Genomic DNA, 18,981 nt, shown 5'->3' with positions numbered 1-18,981 from the left:
GATAAGTATATGCTACGTTCCGTGATACCGAAGTGATCCTTGACCGAGGAGATGGTATAGTAGTTTTTGATGCAGCAGTCATGTAAGTCGGTAGGACTAGGCAATGGTTTAGGCAGTACCATTGAAGACCTTGTTCCCGTCAGTGTATTTCCCTTCCACGCCAGCTCCGTTATATCTATATATTATCAAACCTAACTTATAAGCTCTATCTCGTATTACTTTAGCTTGCAAAGGTCTGAGAAATGGATGACAAAGAAGCAGAGCAAAGACATAGAATTTTGAATATATCATACAAATTACTTTTGCTTCTGCCAAGATCAATGGCCGTGAGATTAAGGCACAATGCCGATTTGCGCTGGATGCACACGATCTACCCATTTCCAAGGTACCAATGGTGCTGCCTGTAACTGAATCAGAGTGCACAGGGTAGGCGGAACTCCAGGCAGCAAGAGCTGTGGGGCGAATGTGCACGTGATCTGGCGTCGCGTTTGCCTGCTATTCGAGTCAATTCAATTTAACTCTACGCGTTCCGCCTTGTACACCTCGTGTTAGTGAAACCCGGTTTTTCCTGTGCTGTAGCATATTCGAGCGACCTTGATGTTTTTCGAAATGCTGAATAAGGCCTTGTTCTGTGAGCTCGAGAGGTCATACCTAGCTTTTCACCAAGGATGACTTCTTCCTCAGTACCGACGACTGCCCTTGTGGTGGATTTCATTTGTCTTTTTACGCACGATCTGAAGAGAAAACAAAAAAGGTGGCAAGATGGAGTGCTAAAATATCACACGTTCAATAAGCGTGTCATGGTCTACGACGACCGGAATCATTTCATCGGGGATGCACACTGGCAAGGAGGCGGGGACCTTGAGCCTGGTGATGAGTTTGAGCTGGATCGTGGTGCTGCTATCGTCCAAGTTTCGGACTGTACTGGACAACGAGAACAGGATCTGACGGAGTTGCTGGACAAGCGCGCAAAGGAAGTTGAGAAGCGGCGGACAAATGCTGGAACGACACGAACACCAGGGTCGACCGCAGCAGTTACTCAAACACCAAGAAACGACCAAAATGCCCCTCATTTTCAGCTCAGACACCGCCCGCTTAATGATATTGTTGGAGGAACTTTGAGAATTGGGAGGGCTGTCATTTCTCCTCACTCGCCATATGAACAGCGCAAGATGGCCGAGAGTCCTGGTCAGCAGCAGGATTCACCGTCAGAAGATGCGCGGCCGAGCAAGAGGAGAAGACGGGAGGAATCGCCTCCAAGCAAGATGGGGCACGCTCGGGCTCTATTTGGAACTGCTTTGACTCTGACCCCGTTTTCGTCTTCAATACCGTCAGCTCGAAGTCTACCATTACATGACAGGGCTGCTGCAAGACCAAAAGTTGCATCAGCTGTCACACGAGATAGCACATCCCACGCATCAAGACGCGCTGATAGGGGCTCAAAATCACCACCGCCTTCTTCTAATACTGAGGAGATGGAGACCAGCGCTCTTCGTCAGACTGCACCCCGCCGGGTTTTTACACAGCGGGCATCGTTAAAGGAGCTACTGGCAGGTAATGAGCACAGTCGGACCAGCGAACTTCCTCGGACGCGAGATACTCTGCCAAAGAGTCGTTCGAAAGCATCGAAACAAGCGAGACCCCAGCAACCACCTGAGGATGAAGTTGTTTCACTTCTTACCCAAGAGCCCGTATCATCAAAACCTCGTCGTGATGCCGCCGCGAATAGCCCCCGCAACGCTCGAGGACATCAGGAATCCAATGCAGACAAACCATCCAAATCCCGAACATCTGCGCCCAAAACGTCAGAAACAGTTGATTCTGATAAAGGCGATGAAGAATCACCAGAAACCGACGACGAAGCATTTCTCAATTGGTTGGCGCAAAGTGAGGATTCTCCAGCCATGGCTCAAGCACCAGCGCCACCAATGGACAACCGCCCACCACGCCCGAAGAAGGCAAAGGGTGATCCTGTTCCAGCAATCCAAAGGCCTGCAAAGGAGTCTACTCGGAAGGTCGCCCAAGAACCAATTGTTGTCGATGAAGATGAAGACGAGGATGTGGAGGCACTACCGCATCCAAAGACCTCCCGAATCCGCCCTGAGAGTGCTGCCTCAGAAACGATCAAAAGAAAAGAGACGAGCACCGCGGAACCTCATGGCACGAAACGAACATTGAGTACCGATAGCGCAGCCGCAACAGAATCCGATACGGACAAACCTCCTCCTGCGAAGGAACCGCGGACAGAGCTCAGGATCAGATCAAGACAACGGCGCGGGCTGCTCATGATAGCCCAAAGCAAACAAGTTAGCCGGTCAACATTAGCAGGAAGATCAGTTCCCTTCTCATCAGTAGCTGGAAGCGATACACACAACACATCGCATACTGTCGCTCGTGCTGCCTCGATTTTCGAAGAACCCCAGGCTGCCCAGAGAATCTCGACAGAGACAGCCGCTTCAAAAAAGGTACCCATGCAACAAGTCTCAGCTGAAGCAAGCGAGCGCCAACGTTCTCTGGAGGAGCCTGATGACCAACCGATCGAGATCCGTAACCCGAATACAGAAGAGGCGGTCCGTGAGAAGGACTTAAATAATGAATCTGAGGCCTTGGAAGAGCCAGAGGTCGAAGTTGTACCGAGCGACGATGCAGTTCCAGTCAGCGAGCTTTCTGAGGATAGGAGATCCCCGACACCTCCTCGCCGACGCACAAACCCAAGTCGGCACACGCGAAAGAGGGCAGCCCCAGTCGTGTTCAGCGACAACGAGGGGGAAACCTCAGCATTCGATTCTCCACCAATATCCGACGATGAAGAAGAAGGCTTGCCTGCCGCGTTGAAAGCTGGTCGAAAACCTGAACCCAAGCCCAGTTCCGGCCCGCGTATCACCAAGATGTCACGGAAAAGCGTCAAGAGCAGAGAAATTATTGGATTTGTTATGCCCGATGAAGATTTTCCAATAGCTGGTTTCAATATCGGCCATGCTGGGCCGGTAGAAGCCAAAAAGCCAAGTAACGACCCTAGAGTAGGTGAGAAGCCTCCAGGCAAAGCTCGCGACGCACCAAAGGCACCAGGAAACAAGAAGTCTGTCAGCGACGGACTTGAAGCGGAACAACCACAAACGAATGGGAAACCGCCTGAGGTAGAACAACCCTCAATAAAGGAAGAAGAACCTGGAGCAATTGGGCCTTCCACGACTGGGAAAAAACCAGAAACAATACAGCAGTCCGCGCATAGCAAAGCATATGAAGCAGCAGAACCTCCATCGCAAGAAAAAGAGAGGGCAACCGAAACAGTACAACCCTCGATGAACGCAAAACAGCCTGAAAGAGTTCATCCAACAACGAAGGTGCAAAAACAGGAAGCCAGCGCATCCGAAACAGGTTTGAGAGGACCTAAAGTACAAGAACCCTCAACCAAAGAAAAGGAATCCAAAGAAGTACAGCCTACGACAAGTGAAAAAGAACCAGAAACAGTACAGCCCTTGACGAAAGAGAATAACCCTGAAACTCCCGCCCCTCCAACAAGTGGAAAAAGGCTTGAAGCAGCAAGACCACCAACCGACGGAAAAGAACAAGAAGAAAAGCAACGACCGCGCATTGTGAACCCTGCGACTAGAGGTAGGAAAGCCGCAAGAAAACAAGATGCGGCCGGGTTGCCGCCTCAAACACTGGTTCAATTTGAGCCTGCTACTTCGTCTCGCATCGCCCCAGCGCAGCCACCAAAGAAGTCAGCCCCCGCGAGCAATGTGCCCCAGTCAGAATTGCCGGTGTTCTGCAGAGCAAATGGTGGTGCTTGGAGCAGGCATGCTGAGGACCTGCTAGGTATGACGAGGCCTACGAGAAGAATGCCTCGGCGGTGATATGGCGCCACCTCATGTTTTTGTTTTCTTGTATCAGCCATAGAACTTCTCCCTATGATGATGGCCTTTTCCGAGAACCACGCCGTTTATTCAGGTGTTCTGAGTTTCTCTGGCAAGTCGTTTCTACCGATACTACTTGCGAATACTTTTGGCATTTCTGCCTTTGACGTAGGCCCCTACGTCGGTAATTCGGACTGACATTGCCTTCGCATCAGAGCTGTCAACATCCAGTCTTACCCTTATTCTCTTGAGCAACAACGGACGCACTGGATAGGAGCTCCTCATGTGAGGGCTTCCATGGCTATCCCTGACAGTTCTCATCGATGTTCAAGATGATTCGCTAAATCTCACGAAATGAAGGAGTTTGATAATTGGGAGGCTACTGACTAGCCCTAAACCTGTCGAGGAACAAGGAGCCGCTCTGAACGACTCAATTCTCTGGATCAGGGTTTGTTGTGTTTGAGTAACCAGGGATGTTGGTCGGCCACGAAATCACACGACTAATACTTCTGCTGTCCGATGCGTTCCGCCCTTGGCCAGCTCATCCCAGTTCCTCGCCAACAGTATGGCTGTGTACAGAAACTGCCGTCCAACAAGAACACTGGATGATACGGCAAGCTCCAAGCACATCTATCCGATCAGTCCATTCAGTCTTTGCAGCCACGCCCTGTTGTGGAATCACCGGAACGTTCTTTTGTGAGCGAATGGAAACTTGCAGTGCCTCAGTTGTGCTACAGGAGTATAGCGAGCAAGCAAGAGCAGTGGATCTACGTAAAGTATCTACGCGTCGCCGATAGAGTCATCTCGGCGCCTTGTTGTTAAGGTTTTGGTGATTTATCAGCATGTTGGGGAACGGCGTTCGGGAAAGGGAATGGGCTACAGGCGTCAAGGTGGTCCTGTACTGGCGTCTATCGTGTTAGATTTCCTATTCGGACGTTTGGCGAACATAATCAGAATGAGTCGAACTTTGGGATGGTGTCTCCCCCCGCAGTACCCCTTGTTTTGTTTCTCGGCATGGTTCACGCGGCCAATATTTGGGTTCTGGTGTCGTGAACTAAAGGATGGACAAGGTGTGGATCCTGGGAAGTGCTGCGTCTGCTTACTTGATGCCCAGATAACCAAGGTCGGGCACAATGGTGCTGGTTCCACTGGAATATATAAGAGGCTACTGGGCCCCGTCTTGTTGTCTCTCATCAACCAACTCACTTGGCGTTCAAAACGGAGCCAACGATGCTACCAGGAGTTATGCCATGCCAAGACCGGGCTCCGATCTGCCTTGAGGTTTTTACACTTCAAATTTTGACGAGAGTACACGATTAGAGTTCTCACTCTAAGTTTTGCCTTTGCTTTTTGGCCTTTATCTTCTCATAGGAGAATGCCCACGCGGTGTGAGACGAGACAAAGTTACATGGTATGAAGAATGAAGAGTCATAGCTGAAGAGTTTCCAATAGTTCGCACAATAATGATATGATGATGCGGCGTTTCCCCAGTTGATCGATGATCCTTGAGACCATTGAAACGAGTTATTTGTTAACCAACAATTGCTGAGCCATGCTACGGCCTCCGACTTAACCGTAGTGTAACTAACATATGGGGTCAAGTCGAGTCGAACGAGTTTCAAATCTGGGGTTGCGGAAGTTGAGTCATCCTCGTATGCGGGCTTGAAAGCATTGACCAACAAGAATGCTTTTCTCTCGCCGAAGTCTTAGCTCTGATGGTGCAGATGGTGGGTCAAGGTGACCAATAGGCATATTTCTTGGGGCGGATCTTACAAAAGTTCAGAAATCTGATTGGTGGTTGGGTGTCACTCTGCCTTGTCACGCTTTACCTTTTCGAGCACGCCGAAAGACTCAATCTCCTCCACTCTGACCTTCCCTTGGAGTGCTGCGCCATGCTTCCGCCCGGGCACTTGCGGCTTCAAACAGACAGTGAAATACTTCGACGACGCCCTCCCCCGTGGCCTCAGGCGTTTCCTCCTTCACTTCCTCTTTCTCGTTACTATCACGACTAATTCGATTATTCGATCAAGATAATATCTTGTATCGCAATAGTCCTCTACAGTATTGACACTAAACACAACGCACGCTAAACTAACACCGAAACTGGCGACAAGTTCGGTACTTCAAGGCTTTGCCTGTCTCTCTACCCCCCTTCAGTTCAATCTGATACGCGTCAACGAAACAAGACTCTACGCATCTCTCTTGGCGCAGTCTTCCTGTTTCTCACTTGCACGTCCCATTTCGAGCGATCTCAAAACACCATAGTCTCTCGTTTGACTCATTGACAAGTACCCAAACGCTTCACGTGAGAGTAAGCAGGTCGGAGTAAGCAACTATCCGAACCTGTCACACTTATGCATCGATCGACTAACAGAGTCGTATCTAGCCAACTGACGTGACCTACCAAAGCTCTCCGGGGATATTGGATTTGGAGAGTACACTGCAATCTCAACGCCTTGTTGCCGTCTTCAAAATTCTGTCTTTTCAAGTTAACCTGAACGGAAATTTTGAGCTTACGATGGCGTCCAACTCCAACACTCTTCCTCAAGGATTCTCGGTTTTCCAGCCTACTCTTGGTGCCCAGCTCCAGTTCTTCCCTGCTATCGGCACCCGTGAGCTCGATGAGATGATCAACGCTTACATGCCTGGACCCGCCTCCAATCAGGAGAAGCGTGCCAGCATTGCTCTCGACTACTTTGAGTATGCTCACCTGACGGGGCAGACTTTCAAGTTCTACCCTATCTACTCGCTTTCTGCTGCCGACTCTCCTGCTACTGCCAGCCCTCTTCAGGACTCTGGTTATGGATCCTCTTTCAACACTAGCCCCGTCACCTCCAACTGGGACTGGAGTAACGTGAACACCTCAAGCTCTTCTCGCCGCTCATCTCCCAAGTCGACCTCCAGCCCCCAGGCCACCGATTTCTCGAATCTCCCCGGCATGAAGATCATGACCAAGGATGGACGTGATGTGACCAACTCTGCTTCCCGAGGATCCAAGACAAAGGAGCAGCGAGATCACGCTCATCTCATGCGAATCATCAAGGCTTGCGACAGCTGCAAGAAGAAGAAGATTCGCTGCGATCCTAGCCACAAGAAGCGTGGAGTTTCCAGCACAGCGGCTCAGCCTGCCAAGGTGACTAAGAAGACGAAGACAGTAGCTCCAGAACCCAAGGTTACTCCTGTTATTGCTCAAGATGCCTTTACGCAATTGACATTCCCCCAGCAAGACTTCTCAGTCGACCTCGACAACCTTGCTGCTCCTACAGAACAGGGAGTTGAGCCATGGGAGCAATTCGTTCAGTTCCCTGCTGAGGATGACAACTATGACTTCTTCAACGACCCAGAGGGCTACTTCTCTCCTGGATCCTCCTCCTTCCTCTCTGAGGACTCTACGAAGCCTGTTACCCCCACGACAGACCAAGACTTACTTCGTCGCCGTCCAGGCGATGCGGACCTAGCAGGACTTACCGATCTTGCGGCTTATATGCCATTCAACCAGACCGAAGCCAATCACGACTATGTGGACTTCAACCTGTACTCTCCTGCATCAATCTTCTCGGAAGATGAGCGTATGGTCCCGATTGAAGTTTCCAAGCAGTCTATTAGTCAGCCTAGGTCACCAGCACCGAACCCACTACCGCCAAACGAGTCCTCGAGTGGCTTCTATAGTAGTGGCGGCGAACTTGGCGGCGGCGATCTGAATGGTGATCTGTTTGGATCACTTTCTGTGGCCTCATCATCCGCACCTCAACAACTCTCTACCCATGGCCAGCTCGGCCGCGAAGACGTCTATCGCGACCCTGGAGCTGGCCTGGAGTATTACTCCAGTACACCAGAGTCTAGTCTCGGCTCGGATCTTCTGAGCTCGGGCGCGAACTCATGGTCAGACCGCGACGCGCAGGTCTCTGTGTCTGAACCGCTGTCCTCTGTGGACTCTCAGCTATCTACGAATAGTAACGTACGTGTCTCACTTATTATCCCGCTTATGATGGAACGGCAACTAACTTCGGAGAAGGTGACAATTAGTCGCGATATTATCGAGGGCCGCGGAGTAATAACAGCACAACCAGAGTCTCGACCACTCGAGACAACTACCACCACTACAACCGCCACTACTACCACGACTCTGGACACGCAGTCTACGGAGACGATAGCACAATCAAGCTATCAACCAATCGTGACGGAAGACACAGAAGAGTCATCGGATTGTCGAACATCCGAGAATCACACTGTGACCGCCCAAGCAGTTCTTCAACGTGTCGATGCCCAAGGCGACCTACATCAACCAACTTCTCAAGATGCCGAGATTCACAATGTGGCGGAAGATATATCCCAACGTTCTCCCGCGCCCGTTGTGCCAGCTCATCAAACGATTGGCCTGGAAACTCAATCTGACCAGTCAAGCATGGGAGCACTCGCATCCATTGCTGCGATGTTGATCGCCTCGACCGTTTGGTCCTATGCCTCTCAGCAATTTGTCCTCCAGGACAAATCTTGGGAGCAAAAGACACAGTCCGCTGCACCCAGTCAGCGAAAGGTCAAAGGTATCATGCCCAGCATTCGAGAGAAGATCTGCAGGTTGCAGAGCACGACACGAAGCGGCAAGACGTCAGTCGGTCGAATGGTCTCGATGAACAGAAGTCTCATCGCTGTGTAGCGATGAATCCTTGTTGCGCACCAGGTGGAATGAATGGAGTTGGTATACAGGCTTTTGGCTAGAGCCATGATAGAGCTTGCACCCTTTTTTATTTGTTTTATTTATTGCATTTAGCATTGGGAGTGAATGGCCGCGCAGTTGCGCTGGTCTTGACAGGGAATGGCTGTTGCTATAGAGCGAGCATCGAGCCCAAAATCAATTGAACTGGCCTCCAAGGCCGTATAATATTTAAATCTGTGTCCCGCCGAGTGATCTAGTATATGTTGCCTGGTGATTAATGAGATGAGCAATGTACAAAGTTTGTCCTGCTTGTTTGTGACGGATGGCCTCACCGTATTCTAAATCTGTGTTCCGTAAACCCTGAGGAGCCGTGATTTGATGAGCGATCTTGAAAGCGGGTCATCTGTTTTAGACGGTGGCTCAAACACGGATTAGCGCGACAAAGCGAGTATGAAATCTTCTCTCAGATTGAAGCAGGACATGAGTATCTTGAACTCTCTCTCTTACTTTTAAGGTTAGGGGAACTTTGATCAACTATTTCGGGCCAAAAGGGGAGCCTTACTACTTTTGTCTGTCATTAATTTATGTCTGGGGCCATAGGAAGACACAGCACGACGATACCTTCACCTTTTTTGTTCAGCGGCATCTATACCATCTATTGTCTGTAATCTAGTGATTGCATCTGGCGATGAGTTTAGGGTGACAGCCAACTTTTGGTCGTCTCTTTGAACTTTCTTGTTAAGTCTTGTGTGAGCTCTGATTAAGCTTACCGGATTATTGTTATCCATTGCCCGAATTGCGAATACACAAAGGCTTGTGTTACTCGGTTTTGAGACGGCATTTGGTGTCTACCTATGGTTCAAGAAGGAGGAACAAAGGTCGAGGGTCGAGGACGCAAACAATAAACATTGGAAAAAGAAGGAAGCTTTTGGATACAAGTGAAAGGAGTATTTATAACGAGGGTACGAAGGTGAAGAGACTCGTTACTGAGAAGCAAAGAGCAGGATTGAAGCCTGGGGGATTGTGAGTGAGTGAGGGAGGGAGTGAGTGAAGGTATTCAGAGATTGAAGAAGGAGACAAAGACAAATATGGGAGTTTTCAAGTCACTTGGTCTTTCGCCGGCCAAAGCGGCAGGTGCAAAGGCCTTACGTCGACTTTTTGGGCGGGTGCTTCCAGGCGAGACTGACAGTGCCAGTGACACTGATCAAACGGGCAAGGGCAAATCCAGCAACGACCACAATATTCAGAGGGAGAATAACAACAGCATAACAGATTCTTCATCTACAAAACATCAGGATACATCTGCCCCAACTGATAATCGCCAACAACCACACGCCCTCACTACTGCTGAAACATCTACAACTACCTCCGATATGGTGTCGCCTCAGAAGCGCGTCCCCCAGGGGATTGCAGACAAGGAAAACCAACCGCCCAATCCGGCTCAGCTGTCAGACTCGCTCTCTCGTCTAAACATCGGAGAGGATAAGGCCGTCGCGACTTCTCCTAAGCCTGTCGTTTCCACTGCCCCTGCTGTTGCTGCCGTGGATGCAGCTCCAGCCGTTGAAGCTGTACCTGCTGCCCCCATCTACACAGATCCCGCTGTCATAGCTGAGCGAGCGATCCACATGAAGTTCACCGAAGAGGCTCTTGACATGGTAAGTCTATCAACACACTTGCAGATGGCAAGCCGTTTCCCGCCCTCTACCAAGACTATACATTCCCCATGAGCGTGAACCTTGGACTAACTCACAGTCCTAGGCGCGACTCGCTCTCAGAACCAACGAGACACCTGTGGGCTGTGTTCTCGTTCACGATGGAAAGGTTATTGCTCGAGGCATGAATGCAACCAACGTCACTCGAAATGGCACTCGTCATGCCGAGTTCATGGCCCTCGGCGCTTTACTATCTTACCCCCCAAGAATGGACCAAGGACAACCTACCTGAAGCCCATGCCTGAGAATCAATCACCCGGAGCTTCTGATACATCTTCTGTCGAATCAGGACCCGTCGATGAGGGCAACGAGGATGGATCCAAGGGCCACCTCTACCCTTATGGACAGAAGTGCCATCCTGATGCGCGAGTTGATAGATCCATCATTCGAGAGAGCATTTTGTACGTCACTGTAGAGCCGTGCGTCATGTGTGCTTCTCTCTTGCGACAACTCGGCATCAAGAAGGTCTATTTCGGCGCAGTCAACGACAAGTTTGGCGGAACAGGTGGTGTCTTCAGTATTCATGCAAACTCACTTCCTGTCAGTGCCGATGGCCAGACTGCCAGCGCACACCCAACACCAAAGCCTGCGCAGCTTCCCGACGGAAGTGGCACGCTGGGCGTCTCGTATCCTCCAGGTGGAGGTGACGGTGGAAACCTCGAATCTGGTTACGAGATTGAGGGTGGATGGGGTCGTGATGAGGCTGTCGCTCTGCTCAGACGGTTTTACGTCCAGGAGAATGGACGAGGTAAGTGACACAGACTACTCGACTATTCTGACTGATGTGCTGACTTTATAGCTCCCGTACCCCGCAAGAAGGAAGGCCGTGCAGCTCGATTGGCTGCCATGATGGAGGGTGAGGGTACTGGAGAAGGTACTGGCGAGAGCAATGGTGAGAGCAATGGCGAGGACAATGGCGAAGGCAACGACGACGAGAACAGTGAAGAAACTCAAACTCCAGATGCCGCTACCCCTGTACCCGAGTCCCAAGTTCTCGACTTGCCCACCTCAACTCAGACTCTGAAGGAAACGCCTGCGCCGCTGGGTGATCGCACCAACATCTAGAACAGCGTTGTCGCGATGCCGCTGCCGCACCAGCGCCGAAAGAGTAACACAGCAAAAGATGGAGCCACGGACTAGGTGCCCACATCGCAAAACGATGAGCACGTTCGACGGCGATAACTTGTGTCAAGAATGGGATTAATGTCATGGCTATGCAGCCCATCTGATGGGCGTGCTTGACGGAACTACATACATCAGCCCCAGGAGACCACCCGTGCCAAAGTATTGAAAGCACCATCGGCGAGGAAAAACTCATTTTAGGCGTTCGGAAGGTCGCGTTGCAGTTTCGGTGGAATTTTTAACAGGGTTGCTGCAGGAGGATAGCCTTTGACGTTTACTTGATGTATTTTGGGCGAGCATGACACTCGAGCGAAGGACACGGTGTGCGAGCCGCTGAGTCACAGTTGATTCGGGGTAAAGGAGAGTGTTGTACTAGGGATGATATTATGGCTAGTGGTAGCATGAGATACCTATGAGTAAGACACTTGATGAATGGACGTGGAGTCCTGAATAAGACACTATGCGTGATAGCCCATGTCGTAGAGAGTGTAGATCACAACAAGACCAGCATCTTGGACATGGAGGCCGAAGCCAGACTCGCTGACTCCTTCAGCTTGACCGAAGCAAGTGACTAATTCACTGACTAGGCCACAGTGTTCACTTGATCACGTTGAGATCGTATCCAATAGCTGCCCCTTGTGGCTTCAACTTGAGACCGACGATACGGTTCAAAGACAAACAGGAATGGCGCATGAATGGTGTCGCAAGATAAGCACGTCTCAAGCTTTCCGTATTCGTCGGAAATAAGTTACACATTGCTCTATATGCCTATCGCAGCCTCATGCACAACCTCATCATAACAAGTGAAACCAATAGTTTGTCAGTGCGTAATTATCGTAAGTCGCCGGCTCCATAGCTCGCAAGCCTACAAACGCTTCCACTGCCATAACAACCCGTGTCACAAGATAAAGCAGTGGGCTTCCAACTTTGATAATGGTCAATGGCCCATCCCATGTTAGACTCATCTTCCTGAACTGCATACAGATAACGGATGTGATGACTGAAACGAGTGCGCTGATTCGCCATAGCCAACGCTCTGCCTCTGATGGGAAAGAGGAGGTCCAGGATACTAGATGAATGGCTCCGAAGGATGCCCCCAAGAGGCAGAGAAGGGGCCAGTATCTGGTCATGTAGAGACTTGAGACCCATTCAGTAATGACATTATCAGCCTCCACCTCAGTGACAGTCGGCTCGAGCTTTTGGGAGTTAGGCTCAGTTGTAGAAACAATTTCTCCTGGGTCTCGTTCTGGGTCCTCCATCACCCCAACTTCATCGCCCCGACAATCACGAGGCACAACGTACCAAGCGATAGAATCGCCCTGTTTCTGATTGGGGTCAGAGGTGTCGTAGGTACTCTCCATCGCCAAATTTTTGAACCTGCAGTGACGATGTCCTTGAGCTTCTTCAGGCGGAATAGTCTATTAGACACATCTGTTTGAGCCGTAGTTCCAAGAGCTATACGAAGATGTTTTGCACGTGTGAGCACTGCAACGTGAAGCACACAACTTAAACTCCCTGTCACATTGACGCGTTGCATCACAGATTAGCGAGCCCTGCAACTCCACCCTGGTATGGCCGAACTCTAGTATTTCTTGACTTGGTTGGATCTCAACGCTTCAATAGAGACCTTCGAATTTTCTCGCCTACACCGTATCAATATGGTCGCGTTCTCTGCCCTGCGGCCGACGATGCTGAGGTTTGGTCTGACTTTGGGCCTGCCCGCCATTCTCTATTTCAGTATCTTGGGAGCGTTGGTTGTTGCACCCTCACTACAAGCTCACGCAATTTACCTTCATAAAGTCACTTTGACATGGTTCAAGGATCTAAACACGCCAGAACAATTTGGATTCGCTCATCATCAAGTTACACCCTTCTACATCTCTACACCAGATGGAGTCAAGCTACACACATGGCATGTACTCCCTTTAGCGACATATGAGTCGCACCAGGAAGAGTTGTTGGCTCAAGGGTCAGATGGTGGATTGGTTGAGAAATTCGAAGATACCTTAAACTTCCGTCTATTGAAGGAGAACCCAAATGCTCGCTTGGTTCTTTACTTCCATGGCACCAGCGGGACTATGGCAAGTGGTTGGCGCCCTGATAGCTACCGCTCCCTCTACTCAGCCGACCCTGTCAACACCCACGTTTTGACATTTGACTACCGCGGATATGGAGAGTCCACTGGTTCACCGAGTGAAGATGGAATCATCACAGACGCGGTTACTGTTGCCAACTGGGCTGTTCATACTGCAGGCATCCCTCCTGAGCACATTGTTATCTTCGGCCAAAGTCTGGGCTCAGCAGTAGCCATTGCTCTCGTCAATGAGCTCGCTCACAGGGAACCCTCCGTTCATTTTGCTGGACTGGTTGTTACAGCAACGTTTGCAGACATCCCCCAATTGACGGCCACGTATCGCATCGGTGGCTTCATCCCAGTGCTTTCACCAGTAGCAAAGGTGAAACCGCTATTCGCATTCTTCGCCCGACAGCTTTCCGGTACTTGGGACAACATGTACAGGCTGGGGGAGTTTGTCAAGGGTGCTGAAAGGTACGACATCACCCTTCTGCATGCCGAAGATGACACAGATATCCCCATGGACCATTCCATCAAGCTCTATAGAGAAGCTATCCGTGTCGCAGAGGGTGCCAAAGACTTGTCCGAGAATGAGGGCGCGCTCCTCAGCAGGATAAGCAGCGTCGAGAAAGGCCGCGGAGAAGGGGGTTCAATTACCGTCTGGCCTACCAGAAAGGGCAATATTAGACTCGAGATTTTGAAGTATGGAGTTCATGACAAGATCATGGCTTATCCTGCGACTGGACTTGCCATCAGCCGGGCATTCGCTTCCATCAAGAAATAGATGCGCATAGAATATACAGAACATAGACACGTTTTGTCTCCGATTCAACATGATCGACTTCACCATCGAAAGCGATCTGCTTTCAGCCCTGCGTCCCCATCTTTTGTCTCAACTGAAGAACCACCTCGACTTGACACTGTATCACCTAACAACACTGCGGCCGTACAGAACTTGCAGTGACAATTCTGCAGATACCAAACCAGGGACATATAGCGAGCAGCCCAAGACTGCTATTTGAGGTGTACCTCGGTTATCTCCATGTCACTGTGGCATGGGAGAGTGACTCTGCTTGCCAGACATACGAGCTGTTGAGCTATGACGGCCATGGTTATGTACTGGATTGATTAGTCAATAGGCACATACGACCAAAGGTAGTGGAAAATACGGGATCCCGTCCGCTCTCCCATAGTCAAGCCACTAACCGGCGGATTAGTAGTTGGGTCGGTGACGACCAGCGAATCCCCGCTGTTGTATGTTTTTGTCGACTTCCTTTTTGACATCTGCGGCATGCCCAGATCAGCTGTATCAACTGAACCGATTACTGGCCGTATTCTACTTTTTGCGTCTACTCGTTCTGAAGCTGTCACGAACATGGGCCTTTGGCTGTGACTGTCGCCAAGGTCATTGTGAGGAGAGACTCGTGACCCGCCTGTCCCACCTTTTTTACCTACATGCCATCTACTCACATGAGATCACTCGAATTGAATCTGTTGATAGTAAGCTATATAAATACTCTGATCAAACGAAGCCGGAAAGATGGTGATCTGGGTGAGAACAGCCGTCTTGACAGTAGTACAGCAGGCTCTCATTTCGACCATAAAACCTCCATAAAACCAACAGAAGACATTGTAACCACGAAACCAGGTGGTTAACGTTAGTTTAACGTTATCGTAACGTTATGCATCCTTCAACTGGCATAATCTTCAACGTTGTTGGTGGACTTGATCATCGTTGAAAAGATATTTAATCTCGAATTGCTTGACAGGATGGCGGGTGAATCTCAACTCTTCATTTCTCATGTTATACGATCAACACCATCATGACCGAAAACAGACAACGCAGCGTACTTGTTACTGGAGCCAATGGATATATAGGTTCAGCAGTTTGTCGAGCCTTTGTTAGAGCAGGCTGGAATACCTATGGTCTCATTCGAAACCCGCAAGCTCGAGAGGAACTTGCACTTTCTGAAATTATTCCGGTGGTGGGAGCTTTCACCGATCTCAGTTTCCTGGAAACTCTTTCCCAAGAGGTCAACACTTTCGATACAATAGTCAGCTGCACGGAAAAGATCCCAGGCTATGCTGCACACTTCGAAGAGGTTATGGCTTTTGTCAGGAAACTGGCTGAGAGGAGCAACGAGAATGGAGTTCGGCCTCTAGTTCTCTGGTCGTCTGGATGCAAGGACTATGGCATGACTGGTCTCCACGGTACACCTGGCCTTGCGCCTCATACTGAAGAGTCGCCATTGAATGGACCAGAGATGTTGAAGGAGCGTACGACAAACTCTGCCAAGGTCTTCGACTACACGGACCTCTTCGATGCGGCAGTCATCAGACCAACATGCGTCTTTGGATATTCAAACAGCTACTACGGCGCTATATTTAACTATGCGGCTGATCAGCGAGAAAAAGGATCAGAAGTTCTTCGGGTTCCTGGGGATCCCAACAGCATCATGCACGCAACTCATGTTGATGACTGCGGGGGGCCTATGTTTCTCTTGCGGAACTTGGTGATCGACGAGCTGTAGGTGGCCAATCCTTCAATGTGTCTGGCTATCGTTACGAGACACTCGAGGAGGTTGCAGGAGCTGTAGCCAAAGAGTACGGCTTTGAGAAAGGGGTTCAGTTCGTCTCAGCTTCTGAGGCAGAGCCATCATTTCCTCCAGGACTGCATTTCGTCTTCAGCTTCAGTCAATGGGTAGGAAGTAAAAAGCTGCGGTCCTTGACGGGATGGAACGATAAACGGGCGTTGTTCTCCCAAGGGATACACGCTCATAGGCTGGCCTACGAAGTCTATAAGGGCCGGGGTCATGCTAATGTCGCTGAGATACAGAAGAGGATTGGAGGGAACTTTAATGCAGAGAATTAACAGGGGCTCAAAAATTGTTTGAGATGATCAAATGCGACTCGGCATCTAGAAGCCGTGGATAGGCCCGGGAGGTACGGAAACAGCTCTATAATGACGTAAGAGAGAGACAAAATGATTAAAAACGATTTTATTCGGATCGCCGGAGTCAGTTATTCATGTGATTTTTACCAGGTTCTTAGCGGTATAATCTGAGTCAGTGTGAGACCTCTTAGTTATTCTTATCAGCACCTCGGCACCTCTGGAAGACCTAATTCAACTAAACTACCTACTAATGAGGCAGGCAGTTGATCACTATTCAAAGTCAATGCAAAAGGAACAGAGTTTGGTCTAGACCAGCCTAAACCATCCCTGACCAGTCAATCTCCTCTGCCGTCTGACATTGCATCGTGCTAACGTTTGCTCTCCCGTCGTATCAAACATTTAAATCTTACCTGAACCCCACAAATGACTTCAAGCGCAATGGAATGTCGATCTCAACGTCTTTGGCCTAAACGATAACGAGTGTGCGTACCTCGGCCTGTATTCCTTCAATTGACCTTTTGAAGTTTGAACTTTCTCTGTCGCGTCAATCCTGCCCCTTAGACACACGAGAGGCGTACAAAGATGGCCCTCAATCGCATCAAGTCCCATGGACTCGGCCACATCGCGATAGACGACGGTGATACCGACAATGGCCCTTCGAGTAATGTCATCGACGACGGTCGCGTCCAAGTTCAATTCCACGACACTCCCCAAGCGCTGGCCCAATGGTGCGAACACCTGAAAGAGACGTTCGCGGGTGATGGAGCAGATTCAGAGCATTTACTACCACCGAAGCCGTCGAAACCGCGTCGAACAAGCACCGTTGCTTTCCTCCCGGGTGTAGAGAAGCCAGCCGAAGGTCCGCGACTAAATATTGCGATCCATATCGTGGGTTCTCGAGGCGATGTTCAGCCGTTTATTCCGATCGCGCAACTTTTGATGAAACCTCCCTACGGTCATCGAGTACGAATATGCACGCATGCTAGCTTCAAGGAGTTTGTGGAGGCGCAAGGTGTTGAGTTCTTTAATATCGGCGGAGACCCCGAAGCTCTCATGGCGTATATGGTGAAGAACCCTGGATTATTACCGAATAAGGACAGTCTCAAGGAGGGCGATGTTGGGAAAAGACGAAAGGAAATGATGGAGATCATCTCTGGTACTTGGAGGAGTTGTATCGAGGCAGGCGATGGAATGGGAGACCCTATCAAAGCTGCAAACGTGGAAAATGTGGATGATCTATTCCTTGCGGATGTTATCATCGCTAATCCTCCATCGATGGGTCATATTCACTGCGCTCAAAAGCTCAATATTCCATTGCACATGGTATTCACAATGCCATGGTCACCCACCAAAGCTTTCCCCCATCCTCTGGCTGCTATGAGCTATGGAGATGCCGACGCAAAGGTCGCCAACTACCTCTCTTTCATGATGATGGAGCTTCTAACATGGCAAGGGTAAGTATCTTGACCTCCATTCGAGCCATTGACTGACAGTTCCAGCTTGGGCGACCTCATCAACAAATTCCGCCGTCAAACGCTTCACCTTGATCCCATCAGTCCAATGTGGGGATTCCAGCTTCTCTCTCGACTTCGCATTCCATACAGTTATCTCTGGTCACAAACACTAATTCCCAAACCTTCCGATTGGGACGAACACCTAAACATTACCGGCTTTTCCTTTCTACCGCTCGCAAGCTCTTACACGCCTCCGAAAGATCTCCTGGACTTTCTCGAAGCAGGGCCTCCACCAATTTACATCGGTTTCGGATCGATCGTTGTTAAGGATCCGCAAGCGCTCACGAATATGATCTTGAAGGCAGTCGAGCTCGCGGGGGTTCGGGCGATCGTGTCAAAAGGATGGGGCGGCGTCGGAGTTGGCGAAGTCCCCGACAACGTCTATCTCATCGGAAATTGCCCGCACGACTGGCTATTCCAACGAGTATCAGCTGTTGTTCACCACGGTGGCGCCGGGACAACCGCTGCCGGTATAGCGGCCGGACGTCCGACTGTTATCGTTCCCTTCTTCGGAGACCAGCCTTTCTGGGGTCAGATGATGGCTCGCGCCGGCGCAGGACCCGTATCAGTTCCCTACAAGGAATTGACAGCGGAAATACTGGCAGAGAGTATCAAGTTCGCTCTCAAACCGGATGTGCAAGAAGTCGCCAAGGACATGGCTATTCAAATCGGTGAAGAGGATGGAGCTGGTGGTACAGCGCAGGATATCCAGGAACGTCTTGACATTGACAGCCTTCGTTGCGATATTTGTCCTGATAGGCTGGCGAGCTGGCTTGACCGCAAGACAGGAGCGCATCTTAGTGGCTTCGCCGTCGGTTGTCTCATAGATGCTGGACTCCTTCAGTCCCAGAACCTCAAGCTACTCCGGCATAGACACTGGTACGTGGATGAAGGAGCCGAATACCCTCTTGTTGGCGCCGTAGCCGCCGTGTCAGGCTTCGCCTCAGCCATAGGAACCGCCACATCCGATTATGCCGAACGCCTAAGGAATTCCCCAGGCCGTGGAAAGACAAGGCGCTCCAGCGTCCACGACACGCAAGAAGAGGTCTTGACAGATCCTGAAGAAGTTAAGACGGGAGAAGCCCGGCTCCGAAAAGGTCCACGCGGTGCAAATCAGAAAGACATGGAAATACTGGCACGGAAAATGGCAAC

The 18,981-nt window shown here is 50.3% G+C and overlaps 7 protein-coding genes across 7 annotated transcripts; 6 read left to right on the top strand and 1 right to left on the bottom strand.

Moving 5' to 3' along the window:
* The first annotated feature begins 524 nt into the window (after nucleotides 1–524).
* Nucleotides 525–4,293, top strand: BKA55DRAFT_219059 (uncharacterized protein). The gene has a single exon (XM_046185226.1). The coding sequence runs from the start codon at nucleotides 669–671 to the stop codon at nucleotides 3,855–3,857; it is 3,189 nt and encodes a 1,062-aa protein (XP_046053423.1). The 5' UTR covers nucleotides 525–668; the 3' UTR covers nucleotides 3,858–4,293.
* A 2,082-nt stretch (nucleotides 4,294–6,375) lies between these two features.
* BKA55DRAFT_590200 (uncharacterized protein) lies at nucleotides 6,376–8,514 on the top strand (the record flags this gene model as incomplete). Its single annotated transcript, XM_046195055.1, has 1 exon — nucleotides 6,376–8,514. The coding sequence occupies one exon, from the start codon at nucleotides 6,376–6,378 to the stop codon at nucleotides 8,512–8,514; it is 2,139 nt and encodes a 712-aa protein (XP_046053422.1).
* Nucleotides 8,515–9,602: 1,088 nt separating this feature from the next.
* BKA55DRAFT_685179 (uncharacterized protein) lies at nucleotides 9,603–11,291 on the top strand (the record flags this gene model as incomplete). The annotated part of the gene is made up of 4 exons (XM_046198753.1): nucleotides 9,603–10,169; nucleotides 10,273–10,365; nucleotides 10,434–10,974; nucleotides 11,026–11,291. The coding sequence occupies 4 exons, from the start codon at nucleotides 9,603–9,605 to the stop codon at nucleotides 11,289–11,291; spliced, it is 1,467 nt and encodes a 488-aa protein (XP_046053421.1).
* Nucleotides 11,292–12,142: 851 nt separating this feature from the next.
* On the bottom strand, nucleotides 12,143–12,816 carry BKA55DRAFT_734061 (uncharacterized protein; the record flags this gene model as incomplete). The annotated part of the gene is made up of 1 exon (XM_046201249.1): nucleotides 12,143–12,816. The coding sequence occupies exon 1, from the start codon at nucleotides 12,707–12,709 to the stop codon at nucleotides 12,143–12,145; it is 567 nt and encodes a 188-aa protein (XP_046053420.1). The 5' UTR covers nucleotides 12,710–12,816.
* A 381-nt stretch (nucleotides 12,817–13,197) lies between these two features.
* On the top strand, nucleotides 13,198–14,641 carry BKA55DRAFT_556736 (Alpha/Beta hydrolase protein). Its single transcript, XM_046191734.1, has 2 exons — nucleotides 13,198–14,541; nucleotides 14,592–14,641. The coding sequence occupies exon 1, from the start codon at nucleotides 13,427–13,429 to the stop codon at nucleotides 14,204–14,206; it is 780 nt and encodes a 259-aa protein (XP_046053419.1). The 5' UTR covers nucleotides 13,198–13,426; the 3' UTR covers nucleotides 14,207–14,541; nucleotides 14,592–14,641.
* A 604-nt stretch (nucleotides 14,642–15,245) lies between these two features.
* On the top strand, nucleotides 15,246–16,294 carry BKA55DRAFT_590197 (uncharacterized protein; the record flags this gene model as incomplete). Its single annotated transcript, XM_046195054.1, has 2 exons — nucleotides 15,246–15,893; nucleotides 15,992–16,294. 2 exons carry the CDS (start codon nucleotides 15,246–15,248, stop codon nucleotides 16,292–16,294), a joined length of 951 nt encoding a protein of 316 aa, XP_046053418.1.
* A 171-nt stretch (nucleotides 16,295–16,465) lies between these two features.
* Nucleotides 16,466–18,981, top strand: BKA55DRAFT_556731 (uncharacterized protein; the record flags this gene model as incomplete). Its single annotated transcript, XM_046191733.1, has 2 exons — nucleotides 16,466–17,769; nucleotides 17,815–18,981. Coding segments are annotated over exons 1-2 (2,039 nt in total), but the record flags the coding sequence as incomplete, so codon positions are not given.

Source organism: Fusarium redolens, assembly GCF_020744475.1.
Source record: "Fusarium redolens strain MPI-CAGE-AT-0023 chromosome Unknown BKA55scaffold_3, whole genome shotgun sequence".
In the NCBI taxonomy this organism is placed as follows: domain Eukaryota; kingdom Fungi; phylum Ascomycota; class Sordariomycetes; order Hypocreales; family Nectriaceae; genus Fusarium; species Fusarium redolens.
Note: the sequence above shows the minus strand (reverse complement) of the source record. Positions and strands in the feature narration are given on the sequence as shown.

Excerpts from the sequence above, each read along its gene's own strand:
- BKA55DRAFT_556736 (XM_046191734.1), top strand. The coding sequence starts at position 13,427 with ATGGCAAGTGGTTGGCGCCCTGATAGCTACCGCTCCCTCTACTCAGCC.
- BKA55DRAFT_219059 (XM_046185226.1), top strand. The coding sequence starts at position 669 with ATGACTTCTTCCTCAGTACCGACGACTGCCCTTGTGGTGGATTTCATT.